The 17664-nt window shown below is 45.9% G+C and overlaps 1 protein-coding gene across 1 annotated transcript in view; it reads right to left on the bottom strand.

The window, feature by feature from the left end:
• Positions 1-17449, bottom strand: part of LOC142817584 (endothelin-converting enzyme 1-like) — a 37437-nt gene extending 19988 nt beyond the window's left edge. The window contains exons 1-4 of the mRNA XM_075894634.1: positions 17191-17449; positions 15611-15813; positions 13759-13980; positions 12475-12863 (exon numbers count right to left, since the gene is read on the bottom strand). Coding sequence (XP_075750749.1) covers positions 12475-12863; positions 13759-13980; positions 15611-15813; positions 17191-17449 — 1073 coding nt within the window. The remainder of the gene's footprint in view (positions 1-12474; positions 12864-13758; positions 13981-15610; positions 15814-17190) is intronic.
• Positions 17450-17664: the final 215 nt, after the last annotated feature.

The following is a 17664-nucleotide window of genomic DNA, read 5'->3' as shown; positions in this document are numbered from 1 at the left end:
CTTAAGGCTGAGCCTTGTGTTTGACAAATGAACACAAACGTTAATTAAATCAACGAGATGAAAGTTCTCCAAAACCGAAACACTCAATAAAAGGTCCACTGGCACAGTTAAACACTCACATCGACGACCAAAATACAAGTCAATTAACTGAACTAAGATATTTAGTTTGAATATGGTGAGCGGCGGACTGGTGAAGAATGTTCGATCTCGCCAATATGAAATGCTTAACGGCGGCCAGCTGGTTGCTCTTTGTGGTTGCGGCGAAGGAACGCTGGCTGGTGATGACGAGCGAACGCTGCCGCCTATAGGTGACGTGTCGTGAAACCAAGGGCAACCTGGCCAGGCAGCTGGTCGTACAGCTCTGTATCGTAGCTCTACGGCTATTGCTCACCTGTCTGGAGTTCACGAGCAGATGGCCACGGTCCTCTCGAGCGAGAACGCCACGGCAGAAGACCCTGGCCGGTTGAAGTCTTCGAGTCTTCAGCACCCGGTCTGGTGACAACCTTCCACTAACCACGTTCTCTTCGAACTTTACTGCTCTTCTCTAGTTGAGATCTTTCTTAAACTCTGGCCCACTTGTCCCATCCTGAGATTGGAGGCTGCTAGACCAGCGTGTTGGCGCGTGATTGCTCCTCTTTTTTATGTTTTTAATGTTGTGCCACCCGTCCTCGTGCGAGGTGCTCTTCAACGTCGTCCTCGTCGTTAGATCTGAAGTGCGCATGTACTGAATCTGGTCTTGTTCTTTGTGACGCGCACTTTTCAAAGGCGCTCACTCGAAAAGCGCACCACACTCATCACACTTTCCCTATTGTGGTGTAATTACAATAATAGCTGTTGGGGTTTAATATCTCAAAATCACAATAATGTTATGAGAAAAGCCGTAGTGGAGGGCTCCGAAAATTTTTAACACCGGGGGCTCTTTAACCTGCACCTAAATCCAAGCACATGGGTCTCAATCATTTTCTCCCCCATCAAAAGTTCAGCGTCGCAGCAGGCAGTATAAATATAAGTTCACGCACTGGTCTTCACTACCAGTAACTGCAGCAAAACGTTTGTTCATGAAAGGGCCGTTAAACCACCTCAAATAATTTTTTTTAACATCTCAAGTAGGTGTGCACATCAAGTTCCGCATGGCGGCACGATCAAGAATGCCAAACGCAGCAGTGCGACGAGCAGCGGGCGCCGCACAAATTCTAAAATACAGTCCCATCTCCACTCCTACTGCTAATACAGCGTTTGAATGCAGTGATACGCACAGGTGATTCTGACATTACTTTTGGCGGATTGATTCGTGCATATATACGTTTTTAATGACACCAGTAATGAACGATGTAAAGTGTGTCATTAATGAGGTAAATCAAAATGATTTGAAGAGATGAATTGGTAATAATAAAATATTTTAGAGGTCCAAAATACCAGGAGTTAGGACCTTATGGTTTTCTTGAAATACGGCACTGGGAAGATGGTAAAAACCACACTTGCAGATAAGTTACGTATACAGAGGGATACAAAGATATACAGAAAGTGTCACTTTAAGCCAGCATCCACGATTCCGCCATGGTGGTCTAGTGGCTAAGGCACTCGGCTGCTGACACGCAGGTGGCGGGATCGACTTCCGTCCGCGGGGGATGAGTTTTGGATTGACGCAAAAAGGCTTGAAGCCCGTGTGCCTAGATTTAGGTGCAGGTTAAAGAACCACAGGAAGTCGCAATTTCGGGATCCATCCACTACAGCGTCTCTCGTAATCATATGGTGATTTTGGAACGTTAAACTAACTGACAAACAAACAAACAAACAAAATGACCAACTAAAGAACTAACTGAAAAACTAAGTAAGGAACTAACTAATTGACAAACAAACTAACCAATTGACCAACTAACAAAAGAAGTAACTAACAAGCTGACTAACTGACTAGAGAACACACTAACTAATGATCTGCAAATTATAAAACAAACTGACTGACTGAATAACTAATTTACTACAGAACTAACAGACAAACTAAATAAACAACTAAAAATTGACGGACCGGTTAAAGAACTAAGTATCTATAATAAACCACCTAACTAAAAAACTAACTAGATAATTAACTAATCGACCAAGTAACTAAATTTTCAACTTACAAACTAACACTAAAGAGCTAATTTACCAACTAAATAAATGACTAACTAAATAACTGTTAATGTAAATGTCTAATACCCTTTTTACGCGGGCACGCTAACCTCGGTTACAATTAACCTCAGTTAATCGGAGTAAACCACAGTTAGTGTCAACCATTCTTTAGTAGTTGATAACTTTTCGCGTTTACTTTTCATGCTCTCAAACCGCCCGCGACGTATTCACCCAAAGTAACAGTCACACAAAAGGAGTGGATTAGGAGCGCGCAACAGGTTAGTTGACAAGAAACGTCTAAGTAGGAGTGCTACTCCTCGAAATTAGTAAAACCCCTCGAAATTAGTAAAACTTCGACATTGCGGACACTTTGAAGCCAGCGATGTCGAAATTGAACGAGACAGGAAGAAGTTTGAAGAGAATAAACTCGTGAGAAGAAATGTCATCGAGAGCACTGAGCCGACCTAAGCTCGCGAGGTCTCTTTTTAATGGAAATATACAGTTTCAAACTGCTAAGAAAAGTCAAGGTAAGCTACGAATCATGCGAAGTTGAGAACTTAAAGGCGGCCAGGTGGTAGTAGACAGTACTAAGAAAGTGCACTAGAACTCCCTACTTGGAGATAGCGTAGCAGCCTAGCATGGAATGACAAAGTTCAGTTTAAATGCCAATGCTCGGCCATTTCCAATTGCATATTTACCCGAAACGCGTGATGAAAAAGTCCTTTAAAAAAGAAAAAAAATCCCGCATATCCAAGAAGTGAATGATGATGAAGAAGCTTGCTCCTGAAGTTAAATCCGGTAAACCGTAAATCCTCTGTGCATATGCTCAATCATCATCCTGTAAAGACGTTACCTAAGGGTTGTTGGAGTTTGATTGTATATGCACGTTATATACACAAATTCTTCTTTTGAATAGCCCGCGTCTCTCATAATCATATGGTGGTTTCGGGACATTAAACCTCACATATCAACCAAATCTTTTGAATAGCCCCGCCACACTCCCTGGTGCCAGCCCACAAGCATGATACCATCCGCTCTCTTGGACAGCGATTCCCTAAAGCAACCGTCGTCTTGTCGCCATTTCATGGTGGGCTCTACCAGTTATATGCGCAGCCCGCGACTGGTATTCTGTGTAGAACATACATTGGCCTGTTGGCAGACGTGCCATTGTCGGCACTGAAGAAGCTGCAACTCGCGACGCCTGGAGCGGCGTCGACAATGGCGTTCACACCACTTTCAACACCAGCATTTTCAACGCGTGTCTCTTCCTTGGTCGTTGCTCTTAGCGACGCGAAATCGTCGTAGTCCTCGACCGCTGCGTGAAGCCAATATGGAGCATCGCCTAAACCTCTAGGGGCTTTAGCCTCCTTCACCGCGCTCAGGCGAGCCAGCGTCGCCCGAGTGGCGGCGCGCCACCTAGTGAGCGCTCTTGAAACGTTGAGCCCAGCTGCACTTCAAGCGGGAGCAATGAGCACTAGCGTACACACCGGTGCAACGACATAAGACACCCCCCCCCCCTCTTCCAAGCAAAAGGAGCAAGCTCTGAAAAAGGTCTGGGGTGCGACCTCACTGGCGACCACCTGCCGGTAATGCACTCCCTCACCAGAGCGAGATTGGCCACCCGGGTGCAGCACTTGGCCACCACCTCCTATTAAGGTAGCAATTGATGGCCCTCAGTTCCCAGCGGCTGCGAACCAACTGTCCAAGTTGGCGGTAAGACGTGCGACGCAGTGGAGGGTGCTAAGAATCTCTGGGTCCGGAGAAATCACTGTTGAAATCTGAACTTGGCGACGTCCAACGCTAGAACGCTGTCTAGCGAGGCTAGTCTAACTGCACTATGTGAGGAATTGTTTAATGGTATGTAACAGTGATAATCGAAGGTAGGAAGAGAGATCAGGCTTACACAGCGCTGAAGAACGGACACGTTATATGCTACCGTAGATGAGTTGACATAAAAATTAGGAAAGGGGTTCTTTATACACAAGAATATTGCTAGCAACATAAAGAAATACTATAGCATCAGTAAGAAGGTGACAAGTATTGTAATTAAGTTTAACAAAAGATGCAAGATGAAGGTGGTACATGCCTACGCGCCTACATCATTCAACGATGATCATTTGGGTGAACGCTTCTATGAAGATGTGGAGTCAGCATTAATAAAGTAACGGGGCAGTAGACTATACTGATGGGCGACATTCATGGCTAAATAGACAAGAAACAGGTCGAATACCACGCATTGAGGGAATGTGGCATCGGCTTTAGAAATGCCAGAGGCGAATTATTGGTCGTGTTCTCTGATCGTAATAGTTTGCGGATCTTGAACACATTTTTCAGAATCAATGATTGACATATGGGGACTAACGTCCCAAAACCACCATATGATTAAGAGATACGCCATAGTGGAGGTCTCCGTAAATTTCGACCACCTGGAGTTCTTCAACGAGCAGACAAATCTGAGCTACAGCATTTTGCGTTCATCGATAATGTAGCCGCCAACGCCAAGATTCGATCTCACGAACTGCGGTTCAGCCGCCGAGTACGTTAGCAGTTAGACCACCACGGCGGGGCAACCTTCTTCAGAAAACGGGCTAACCTCCAGTCGACGTGGCGAAGTCCTATGGTGAAATTAAAAATAAAAAACAGATATCATCATTTGTGCACATCCAGGCATTGTACAGAATGTTGATGTAGCTGACAAGATTCGATGCAGTGACCATAAAATGGTAAGATCCGTATTCACCTAGATTTAGAAAGCAAGGAGACAAACTGATACGCAAGGTGCCAAATAATGAGGTAGCGGTGACAAGAAAAATACAGGAATTCAGAGTTTCACTTCAGAATAGAATCGAGCCTCTGAATGAGGTAATCAATGTTAGCGTTGACTCAATGAATGATTACCTTGCTACTATCATCAAAGAGTGCGCAATGGAAATCTGAGGTACAGTCACTAAAGAAGACACTGGCAAACTACCTATATCACGAGACGAAAAGTCTCATTAGGAGGCGACAAACCATGCAAGCCTCGAATGCGACCAACAAAATTGAACTAATGCCACCTTAGAAGGTAGTTAATAGGCGTAAGGTAGCCGACATCAGAAGGCATGACAAGGAAAGAATTGAGCAGGTTGTAAGAAGTGGCAGAAGCCTAAAAGCTTCGAAGGCAAACTTGTGCATAGGAAAAAAATTCGATGTATGTTTTAAAAGACCAGGAATTCTATATCTTAACAAATATGAATAGAACAGTTGGGGTGGCAGAGGAGTTATACATAGAGCTGTACGGAAGCCGGTGATGATGATACAACATTTTTATTTATGAAAAAAAGAAAAAAATGGAGGGGAGAATGTCAAGGGTGGTTTCCCCATTCCTAGACATCAGTGGCCGCTGCAGCTCGACCGGCTTGATTCAGGAGACCCCTTTGGGTCTTTAGGTCAGGCCGGGTGAGGGCGGCTTCCCAAGGCTCCCCCAGTAGCGTGAGTATCAGAGGCGGCTGAACCTCAATAGGCTTGTTCCGGCAGTCCCATGTGACATGTTGCAACGTCGGTCGTGACTCACACCATGGACATTGGTTTACATATGCTTAGGGGTTAATGTGATGCCACCTTTCTAAATGTGGATAGGTGTTAACCTGAATTTGTCTTAGCTGGCGAGCTTCGTCTAAGCGATTTGTGCTGTGGGGCATACCGCTGTCTTGTCTTCCGTTGATGCTCGAGTATATCGCGTGCAGTGCATGGTTCGTATTGATTATCGGTGTCGTTGCTCACTCGGTTGCTTAAATCACAAGCGAAACTGTGCGCCAGCGCATTACCTGAGATACCCTCGTGGCCTGGGCCTCAAATTTATGACATGACCCTGTATCAGCCTATCACCTAGTATTTTCAAGGCGGCATTCGGTAGTGCACCACGGAGAAGCATTCTGCAGGCTTCTTGGGAATCAGACAAGACTAATGCGGAGGTGTTCTCTGCCTGTCTATTTCAAATAGCTAGCGCAATCGCCGCCACCTCCGCCGTCGCTGTACAGGTTGTTTTAATTGACGCTGCGACAGTTTCAGCGGTATGCGGCATTGGTTGGACTGCTACTATAACGCAGCTCTCGTTTGATATAGCGGCATCAGTGTATACTACATCGTGGCTTTCGCCAAACTGTCTTTGAAGCTGGCGAGCTCTAGCTTGTCTTCTCGCCCCATGGTACAACTCACTCATGTTTTGCGGAATGGGGCAGGCGATTATGTGTTGACGTATTTCCCTAGCCATAACAGTATTGTTCTCCCGGCCGTATTGTGGTCTAGTAGGGTATCCTAAGCGAGTGAGGATTTCTCTACATACCTTTGTAAGGCATAGTCATTCCTTCTGCGAGAGAAGTGTTGCTGCCGCAAGCTCTTCGAAAGTGTTGTACACACCAAGCGCTTCCACTTTGTCATTGGGCGCATTAAGTGGTACACATAAATCAGCTTTGTATGCTCCCCGTATGATCAAGTCAATCTCTTTAATTTCTGTTGGTGTGAGCTCCTGATATGACAGTCCATATGCGACTCTACTAAGGATGAAGGTTTGTACCAAGCGTAGAGTTTCTCCTTCGTTTAGCCCTTTGCCCTTGCTTGTTATTCTCTGAAGGATTCGAGCGATGTTTTAAGTGTACATTTCAGCATTTTGATTGTATAGCTTGCTCTTTTGTTGCTTTGCAGCCATAAACCTAATATTCTCATCGTTGGTCTCTCCGGCAGCGTTTGAGCTCCTATGCTTAGTTATGTGGCTGATTTATTTCTATAATTTCTGCCATGAACGCGGATAAATTCTGATTTATCTGGTGCACATGTCATGCCGTTATCTTCAGCAAACGCCTGGACGGCATCGATCGCTTCTTGTAAAGTTTGCTCCTTCTTTCCCAGTGAGCCTTTGTTGACCCACAGAGTGAAATCATCGGCGTAGACCGCGAATTGGAGGTAAGGGTGTTGCTCCAGCTGCTTTGCTAGTTGATTCATCGCTATATTAAAGAGGAGTGGAGAAAGGACTGCGCCTTGCGGCGTGCCTCTATTTGGCATTAGAAATTTTTGGGAGCATATGTTTTCCATGCCAACGGTTGCTGTGCGGTTGCAAAGAAACGATTTGATATAGCCAAATGTTCGAGCACCCCGATTCAAGGATTGAAGTTCTTCTAGTATAAGTCTAAGAAAGATTGCACCGAATGCCTGCCTCAAATTCAGCACTGCGACCACGTTCTCGCCTCCAGTGGTTACATTCTGAATCACTTCATCTTTTATTCGCAGGAATACATCCGGCGTAGAAAAATGCTGTCTGAATCCATACATGTTGTGAGACGGATAATTCTCTGTTTCTATATATTCAGATAGCCTGGTGTGCACAACCGTCTCAAAAAGCTTGCCTAGGCTTGATGTCAATGATATGGGCTGAAGGTTGTGGAGCGTTTTATCCTTTCCAGGTTTGGAATAAGAATTATGTTGGCCTCCTTCCATTAGCTAGGGATTTCTCCCCCTGCCCAGATTTTTCTCGTTAAATTATTGGGTAATTTTTTTAAGTTGCTTATCGCTCATATTTCTCAACATCGCAATAGTTATTCTGTCTTCTCCCGGAGCCGAATGCCTTCTACGTCACATTGCAGCCGCGAAGACCTCTTACTCACTTATTGGGGAATCTAGGTCTTGATTTTGCAAACCCTTGTATCCTAGATCCTGTATAGCTTCCCCACCGCTGCCAAAGTATTTCTCCCGAAGGATTTGCAGCAAAGCAGCATCATCCCCTTTAAATTCTCCCGCTAAAACTAGCAATGTTCTAGTTGTAGTAGTTTTCGTGTTCATGGGGTCTAGGATACTTTTCAACATTGCCCATGTTTTAGTTGTAGAGAGCGTTCCCCCCGGGGAATCACAGAAGGTGACCCAATTACTAGCCTGAAGCTCTCGGGCATATTCATTAGCTTTTATGGACAATTCTGCGATTCTGGCTTACAGCTTTCTATTCAATCTCAGCTTTTTTTTTTACCTTTTGATGCTGCTGTGCCGGCCTTCCCACAAGTGCATGGGGTGGGGTCCACTGCTGGAGTTTTTTCATTTATTTTGATGTGCTTGGTATGTAAGCTGTACGCGTTCCTCGAATTGCCACTCAGTCGTCTAGCGTTTCTGGCGGCTACTGTGTCCCCGGATACTGCCTGTAGGCCTCCCAGTCAGTTATTTTAGCAATCCCATAAGACGTTTTGAGCTTCGGAGTGGAAGTAGAAAAACTGATAATGAAGTGTTCACTCCCCATATTCTCATCAAGATTTTTCCACGATTCGATTTCAATATTGTACGTGAATGTTAGATCTGGATATGTGTCCATGCAAACACTATTGCCTAGTCTAGTGGCCGCCTGTGGCATGGTCTCTAGCGGCAGCTCGTATCGAGTCAGTGGTGCGAGTTGTATTACTGGCCATGGCTAATCACACTCTCGACATCTGCAGAGTCACACGCTGCCCAATTTTTAATTTTACTTGCCATCGGAGCATCCGGATCACTGCAAGCTCTTTTACGTGAGCTTTTCTGTTTATTCGATTGCACATGCACCTAAGCCTTGTGGCTCTGAAGCTCCGCATACAATTGTCGCTGAAAGTTTTGCAGACCGCGCATCTGTCGCACCAGTTGGCTCATCGTTTTTCCAATACTTTCTAACGTGATGGGCTGAGTGGAGGGTTTATATGCGTGATAAATTTCGACTAATGCGCCCATGGAGTTTTGTAATTGCATCCTGAGAGCTTCTACTTCCAATTTGAGTTCGCCCAACGACTGCTTTAAATATCGGTTTTCGGAAAGTATTCTCTGATACTCAGGGTGGGATGTTATTGGGGTCACCCCTCGCGCCGTCCCCGCCGCCCTGCTCACCTGCTGCTGGGTCGAGCTCCCGGCCATTCCAGGCGTCCTGGTTTGGGTAGGGGATCGGAATTGAGGACAGGAGGTAGGTTGCGACTTTGGGGCTCCTAGTTTGTGATGTCTCTTCCTTTTCTCCCGTGATCGTACCTTGTGCCTTTTTCTTTCGGCTGGGTCTGCCTGGTTTCTAACCTGTGTCCTTTCTTCAATATCGTCAGTGTCTTCCGATGCATACAACCTTGGTTTTGGCGGCGATGGTAAGGCTCCGTTAGTTGCCTTTTTGTCTGTCGTCCGGTCTGGCACCTTAGGATGCTGCTGCCTTACTGGCTGCTTGAAGCGCAGTTTGCATTCTTTGGTTCCCGTCAAGTGTCCCTCTCCACACGTGGAACATACAGGGTGCAAGGGTGGTCCAGTCGAGGCTCCTTCATACCACAGTTGTGACAAACGGCGACGGTCGGGCAAACGTCTGTTCTGTGTCCCGTATGCTTGCAGGCATAGCAGAATTGTATAGTATTCTTTAATGGGAAACAGGGGACCTCGCCGCCCATATAGTACACAAATCTTGGTGTTATGGGGCCAAAAACGTGATCACCGCTGTCTTTTTCTCTCCAAGCATTCTGGCTCTTAGGATCTTGACTCCTTGTGTCCGTATGCGTAGATTTGCCAAGAGGGTTTCTGGGCTTGTGTTGGGAGTCAGACCATGTATGACTCCTTTTCGTGTGCCGTCTCCCACTGCTGCATAGGCATTGACAGCGTGCAATCTTCCGTTGAGAGTGAGGCTTGTGATTTTTCTGGTGATATCAGCCACGTTCTAGTTGGGAGTGGAGATCATAAATATGTTGGATCCTGGCTTCAGCCGGAGTGAAAATTCGGTGCCGCTTATCGTACCTTGACACGCGTTCACAACTGCTTCTGCAATTTGTGGTGCCGTTAGTTCTATTATAGGCAGTCCTTGGGATGGTCTTACGATGACTTTGAAGTCTTCCTTGAGAAGTGGTGGTAGCTTCCACTTCTGTGGTCTTCTTTGTGACGTAGATTGCGAAAGGGACTTGGATGTAGGACTCATGATGTCTCCCTCTGTTGTCTTGAGTTTCTTTCCCGCTTTCGCGAGAGCTTTCTTTTGACGAACGGTAAGGAACGTCTGTCAGCCTCCATCATCGTCGCGTTCCTTGCCTCCAGATGTACCGTTGGTCCCTTCGTTGTCTTGGTGGGTGATGCCATCACCCGCAACGCTCTCCTGGCATTCCATTTCAGCCTGGTCTAAGGCCGACGTATCGGCCTCGGCCTTCTCGTCTGTCTTGGGACGTATTGTCCTTTTAAGCAGTGTCTTCGTCGCTTTCAACTGGGCATGAGACGCCGCAGGTGCTCTCGTAAGAGCTTCCACCACCACCACCAACGAAGTTTTCGCCTTGGGACGCTACCGCGCCGTCAACGCTTGGCGTGTCTCAAGCGTAGGCGTCTCGCCGCCGCTGCGTTGCTCGCGTGTCACAGCGGGCATGTCGTCGACCGAAAATAGACGTGAAGAGGCTGCTCACCGAAAAAAGTTTGTCATCCACGGGTAGCCCTGATGTTCCTGAGCACAGTGTGACAGCACAGTCCAGGTAAGTCACAACAAAATCACATAAAATTAGCAAAACTCGTGGGGCACATGTGAGTGGTGCTTCACTCGTCGGCGCCACCCTGTGACGGAAGCTGAAACAACCAGGATGATATCGTGAGAAGCAACAATAGCCCAGAAGAATTCGACATCCTACATGTAATGACAGGGGAAGTAAAGAAAGCTTTAGAAGGAATACAAAGAAGCGAAGCCGCTAGTTAAGATAAGGTAACGACTAACCTACTGAACGATAGCGGATATATAGTGTTAGAAAAACTGGCCACCTCATATCCGAAGTGTCTATTGACAGAGAAGGGTATCAGAATCCTGGAAGAACGCCAAGATCGTCTTGATGTATAAAAAAAAAGAGACGTCAAGGACTTTAAACATTATAGCGTGATCAGTTTAATGTCTCTTCTCCAGAAAGTACGTATAAAAATAACAGCTAACAAAATTAAGCAACATTAGAGTTCAATCAAGCAAAAGAACAAAATGAATTTCGTACAGTCTACTCAATATACCTTATTCATATTATCAATCAGGTGATAGAGAAATCTGAAATACATGAATTACCACCAATCCCTATACATAATCTTCACAGATTACGAGAATGCCTTTGACTCAGTCGGGACATCAGCAATAATTCGGGCACTAAAGAATCAAGGCATGGAAGAACCTTAAGTAAACATACTGGAAGGAATCTACTGTGGATCCACAGCCACCTTATTCCACCATAAAGAAAGCAACAGATTTCCTATAAAGAAGGGTGTAGAACAGGGAGACATGACCTCTCCAATGCTATTCATCGCGGGTTCACAGAAAGTTTTCGGGGCTCTAGATTGAGAGGAGTTTGGAGTATAATTGGAGAGAATGTTATATCGTAACTTGTGGTTCACTGATAACATTTCTTTGATGAGTTACTCAGGGGACGAATTACAGCTCATGATTACTGAACTGGACATGAAAAGCAAAAGAGTAGGCCTGGAAATTATTATATACAAAACTAAAGTAATGTGCAAAAGTCTTCGCAGATACAGCGCTTTGCTATAGGTGGAGAGACACTGGGAGTTGTAAAGGATTGGGTCTAACTAGGACAGGTAGTAACCGCGGAGCCGAAGTGTGAGAGCAAAATAAGCAAAACAATAAGAATGGGGTGGATCACATTCGGCACGTATTATTAAATCATGACTGATAATCTACAACTAACCATCAAGAGGAAAGTATATATCAGCGGCATCTTACCAGTACTTACCTACGGAACAGAAACCTGGAGGCTTACAAAGAGGGTTCAGCTTATATTGAGGACGACGCAGCAAGCAGTGGAAAGAAAAAAAAATTGTAGGTGTAACCTTAGGAGACAAGAAGAGGGCAGACTGGGTCACGGAACAAACCGGGGTTAAGGATATCATAGTTGAAATCAAGAAAAAGAAATGGACATGGGCCGGGAATGTAGCGCGTAGGAAGGATAACCGCTGGTCATTAAGGATAACTGATTGGACTTCCAGAGATGGCAAACGCATGAAGTGGTGACATAAAGTTAGGTGGGCGATGAGATTAAAGAGTCCGCAGCTACAACGTGGCAGCAGAAAGCACAAGACCCGGTTGATTGGCAGATCATGGGACAAGCTTTTGCCTTGCAGTGGGCGTAGCCAGGCTGATGATGACGATGGCGATGATGATGATGATGATGATGATGATAAGTGCCAACTGCAGTTGGCACATCTTTGACGCGAAAAGTTATCGTTGGTTTGGGTGGTGAAACAAGTCTCGTGACATTCAGTTCCGTGATTAAAAACGTAAATGCTAACAGAACTTCTTCGTTACTGAATTCCGCGTGCTGGTGTAACAAGGGTGTAACTGACAGAACTAAATAGAGTAGCTGATATCTGTCAACGTGTGACGGCCCACTACACCTGATCACGGCGTCGCAGTTGCGGAAGAAGATGGCGCCGACCTCCTCCACCGTCTGCGGATGGGACAACGTGGAGCTGGCGGATCGCGCGAACCGAGACAGCCGGGAGAGCGCGGCGTCCAGCACACTGAGGCGCACGCTCAGCGCGTTTTGAGCCATCCAGCCCGAACACACGTAGCGCGTCATGCTGTCGCAGGGGTCGGCGGAGTCGTTCATGGATTGCAGCAGCCTGTCGACGTACTCCAGGCACGAGTGACTGTGGCACAGGTCGGGCTGTCGCGGGTACGGCATCAGGGAGAGCACGATGGCGACGACGAAGCCCAGGGCGAGCACGGTGATAGCGAGGCGCACCAACAGAGAGACGACCATCTTGTGGAACGGTTCCTTGCCCTGACGGAAAGAGACGAGACTCCAGTCAAAAGCAGCGTTTTCGCGGGGACGGACGTTTCGTTGCTGTTATTTAGGTGATTTAGTAGTTGTGTTGGTTCAGTACTACATGCGCTCAAATACGTGGGTGTGAATATCGGACTGCGCGGTCGCATTTGGATGGAGGCAAAGAGCTGATAAAAATAATTTTAGGGTTTAACGAATAAAAAACACCGATATGTTCCCTGACCTAGCAGTAGCGGGCTGTGAACGTTTAGACGACTGATGGGGTTCTTTAACATGCACCTAAGTCTGCGCGTATTCGGGCCTCGGGCATTTACGCCCGCTTGAAAAATGCGGCCCGCGCAACCTCAGGGTCAGCAGTCAAATACTATAACCAACATGGATGCTGAAAGCAAAGTGCTAAAGGCACGTTAAAGAACCCTGGGTGTTCGAAATTTCCGGAGGCACCCTCTACTGTATCTCTTATAATCACGTAATGATTGTGGGACTTAAAAATCCAACACTACCTAAATACCACTTCCTTGCGGCCAAGGATATCGGTAATGCATGATATACTTGCTTAGCGGCACCATCCGTCAAGTGATTTGAATCTCATATATGTGATGGTTAACGCGCATGTGCTTAACATGTAACTGAGTATCTGCAAACCAATATACACTGAGTACTTTTTGTTGGTTCCGTGTGTTATTTGTTGTACAAACATATTTCTTTGTAATATCAACAAATGTATAATTTTTTAACCTACGTTTTGACTACTTTAATTAATTGTGGTTACTACCCCTCAAGTAATACCCCCATGGGGGTATTTAAAAAAATAAACTGACAGACTGACTGAACGGTATTTGCTCTATTGCGTTCTTAAGGACATGAAAATAACGTCTTCGATGCTTCCTACCTTTTCCATTTCAGCTTTCGCAGAGGAGGCCGCGTTGAGCGCCTTCAATCGTTCTTGCACGGAGCTGTGCATCGAAAACCGGCGCAGCACGCTCGACCCGAACCCCGCGGGTGCATCGAGGAGTGACGACGTGAACGAGGATCGCACGACGCGCCCCACGTCGCGGAATCGACGGAACGTCGACTGGCGCCGTTGCTTGACGTCAGCCAGGGGCACGTGGTCCTGGAGGACGGCAATGCGTGACAGGCGGTTCAGTCACGGCATGAGAAAGAAGGTAATGCACGTTGACTAGCGAAAGATTGTGGTACGCGAAATTTCAGAGAAACCGACATTCCCGCCCTGTCTGCGAACAGTGCTTTCAATAGAATGTTCCAGGCTGTACTATAGTTATTCAGACTTATATTTTCAACGCTTCGCTTCACTAACAACAAAAGAAGAAATTTTCATTTTCAGAGGAGTGCACGTACCATGAACTTTCACTTTATGGGGCACATAAATAGGCGACAGTAGACACAGTAAAATATGTAGGTTTACTATTATTATTATTATTATTATTATTATTATTATTATTATTATTATTATTATTATTATTATTATTATTATTATTATTATTATTATTATTATTATTATCGCTGTTGTTTAGAATATAAGAGAGCTGAGCTGATTAGTAAGCATTCATTGTTTGGATGCAAATACGGACACCGTGCTCTCTTAAAAAGAAGGTAGTGCTACATTGCTAACTTAGGGGCAGTAAGTGTTTGTGGTCTACTGCCTGCAGTTGCTACTTAAGCAGTTAATGTTGTGACAGCACTTTATTAACTAAAAATTTAGCAATTAATACTACTTTTTTAAGAGTGGGGGTCCTTTCAATTGTTATTCTGTGTCAGCGGTGCAGTGAGTTCGTTCTTGTGGGCATGTTTGCGCACGCTGCCTCTTTAGAAAGAATTGTTTGTAGTAGTAGCTGTCGTGAAAAAAAAAATCAGCTGACGTGTTTGAACTGAGGTGTTCTCTGCAGTTATCATATCTTGCTGCACGTGTTGTAGTTTTCACTTCGATTTGTCTCGAATGATAAAAGTTTGTTACAACGGGCTGAACGTCATGCGTGTAATATTTTTGTAGTTGCATTTACAACTTGCTACTTATAACAACAAACGAACCGTCCATGTGTATGGGTGAAAAGCGCACCACTTGGGGAAGCCTCCAACATAATTGAGCACCGCTGCTGCTGGAAGATAGCGATGTAAGCTCACAATATCCTCGTTCTTAGCGATCTAAACAACAATGCTAATCCTGCCATAAATTAAGAATAATGCTCACTAAAACAAAAAAATAGGTTATGTTATTTTTTTATTGCATTTACCATGAATGGCGAGAAAAGACGGGTAACTAAGGCTGGAAAAACATTAAAGAGCACGGAATTCAACAACAGCGTTGGTTTGCACAAGCACGCATACGAATAGATAGAAAAAGAAGGGTCGAATGAAGTGGGCGGTGTTTACGAAACAGGCGCATGCTTCATAGCCAACTTAAAACATCGCATTTCTCAGTGACAGCAGAAATTCTTGTCTGTGGAGCTTACTGATAAGCTCCCGTGTGAAACATTCTTAGAATGCATTGCAAACACTTCGTAACTTTCCTTAGTGTAAAATGGCTCGCGACGCACGTCCGATGAAATAAGTCCTATATGCACCCCAATACGCGGAAATTGACGGGCATCCAGCATCGGCGTCTTCACTCAGCCTAAGTAAATGTATAAAAAACCCTGAGAGATTTAGGCATAAGTGGCAAAACGTGTCATTATTTTTGGCGGTATATCCTGTACCTCTCGATGAACAGTTTACGTGATTCGCACCTGCTGCACAGCGTGGCTGTGGTCACTCGCCGGTGGCGAGGTGTGTGACGTGCGTGGGCGTATGAAGCGACCCATAGGTTCTTGAGGCTCCGTTGCCGCTTCCTCGTAAGGTGTGCATGAATTCGTCATTTGTGCTCTGGTCTGCTCCTTGACGCTGACAGAGGTGTCGGCTGTCACGTAGGCTGACGGCTGGACAGGTGCCGCTGCGTCGGTTATGTGCGAGCTTTGAACTCTTTAGAACCACTCAGGTTGCGATCATAACAAATGTTTTCCTTGTGGGGTTTCGTATGGCATAACGCCCCCTTGTTGCCCTCTTCATTTTTGAGCGCAAATTAAGTGTTAGTCACAACATTGCCTATGATGCACTATGTTATTATTTTGCTAGTTGAAGTGAAGTATGTTTTTGCACCCGTATAGTTTGCATGGGTACTAGTGCAGAGAAACAAATGTAGAACGTCTCACGCAACTATGCAGAACGAATAATAGAGTTTCAGTATGGCAAAAAACGTTCACGTTATCCTTTGCATGCGTCTCAACGCTAGCGCTAGAACGGAATGTGCTGTGTGCTGCGAAGTGGTCTTTCAGTACAGCGGAAGGCATTCCAGGTTATGCTATTGCCAGCAAATACGGCGCTATCTAGACACAAGAGCACTAAAGACACCGTCGATTACATGTGCACCCCTAGACGAGCTGACCCAGTGTCAACATTGCTGGCCTCCTTAACGCATTTTGTTGCAAATCATGTGATTGATGGCAGCGTCGCGCTATCTCTGCATGGCTACACAAAACATGAGCGAACGTTGCAAGCAAACCTTCTTCACCCTAGTGCACCTTTCATCGACCGTGTATTCCGAAAAAAGGGCTATTTGATATCGTCAGTATACGGCTCACGAAGCAACATAAGTCAAACGTACTTTAAATATGAGCACAATGAGAAAAAAGGCTTTCATAACCCGCCGACTCAAAAGGTACGAAGTGGACGGCTATCGCTTCAACGGGTGCCGCCATGTTGGCCTGCGTTCGAAAACCCTTGCGTGCTTTAGTGTTGAACGCTATATTCCGGTAGGCCTGCATTAGAGCGTAGACCTCTAGAGCTCGGACAACGTTTACGGTCTGCGCACGCTCAGTTTACCACGCAACGGCAACGCCAAGCCCTTTCGTTTGCTGTTTTCCGCTATACAAATGCTCAATAATCACGCATAGCTCTTGCATAACTCAGAGATGCTGTGCAGACTTCCAATGTGAACAAAAAAAAAGGTGTCTTATCACACCTTTAAAAAGGAAAAATCAGGTGCTCATTGCAAAAGAAAGTGGTATACCACACTGGCTTCGTCTGTATGAAGTACATGTTCGAGAAAGGTACGCTGTTCAGCTTGCTATTTCTGTAACATAATTCGCGCAGCCGGGGGGATTGCCCTTCTTTGCATAATAAGTAAAATCGTGTGGCGTATATTACAGATCTATATATGACGGAACAGTAACGTAACATTCCTATATATCGTATTCTCTTCTACGCGTTTTCTCGTGTTCTTTTTGTTCAGGAACCGTAACAAACGCGCAAAGATTTTCATGTCTTGTACGTGTTAAGGTGGCCATGCTTGCGACCTTCTCGGGAACGGGAGACGGCGCGGCGGACACTTGCGCATTCGCCGGAGTGGCGCCATCGAGGTAGGACCCCGTCCCCGATGAGGACGCCACCTTCTGGTGGTCGCTGCCACGCCGTGAGGACTTCGAAGACGAGGAGCAGGAGGACTTGCGCCGATTCGAAGCCCGTCGTGATGAGTGGGAAGTATTCCTGGACTTGAGCTCGCTGTTGGGACCGGATGTTGGGGCGTCCATAGTGACGCTTTCGGAACAGCACAGCAGTACCGACTCCCGGAGAAGTGTAGCTGAAGCAAACAGTCGTCGGTAACGAAAACAAAAAGAACTGCCTTCAGAGTAACTCGCTCTGTGAGACTTACCTGGTGCCGCTGAAAAATTGTGTCCAGTTGGCTAGGAGATGAGCGAATCCGCTGGCCTTTTCGCTGCTAGCTACTCTTCTACTTCGTCTTCTT

The sequence above is a fragment of the Rhipicephalus microplus genome, chromosome 5, assembly GCF_043290135.1.
Source record: "Rhipicephalus microplus isolate Deutch F79 chromosome 5, USDA_Rmic, whole genome shotgun sequence".
Classification (NCBI taxonomy): Eukaryota; Metazoa; Arthropoda; class Arachnida; order Ixodida; family Ixodidae; genus Rhipicephalus; species Rhipicephalus microplus.
Note: the sequence above shows the minus strand (reverse complement) of the source record. Positions and strands in the feature narration are given on the sequence as shown.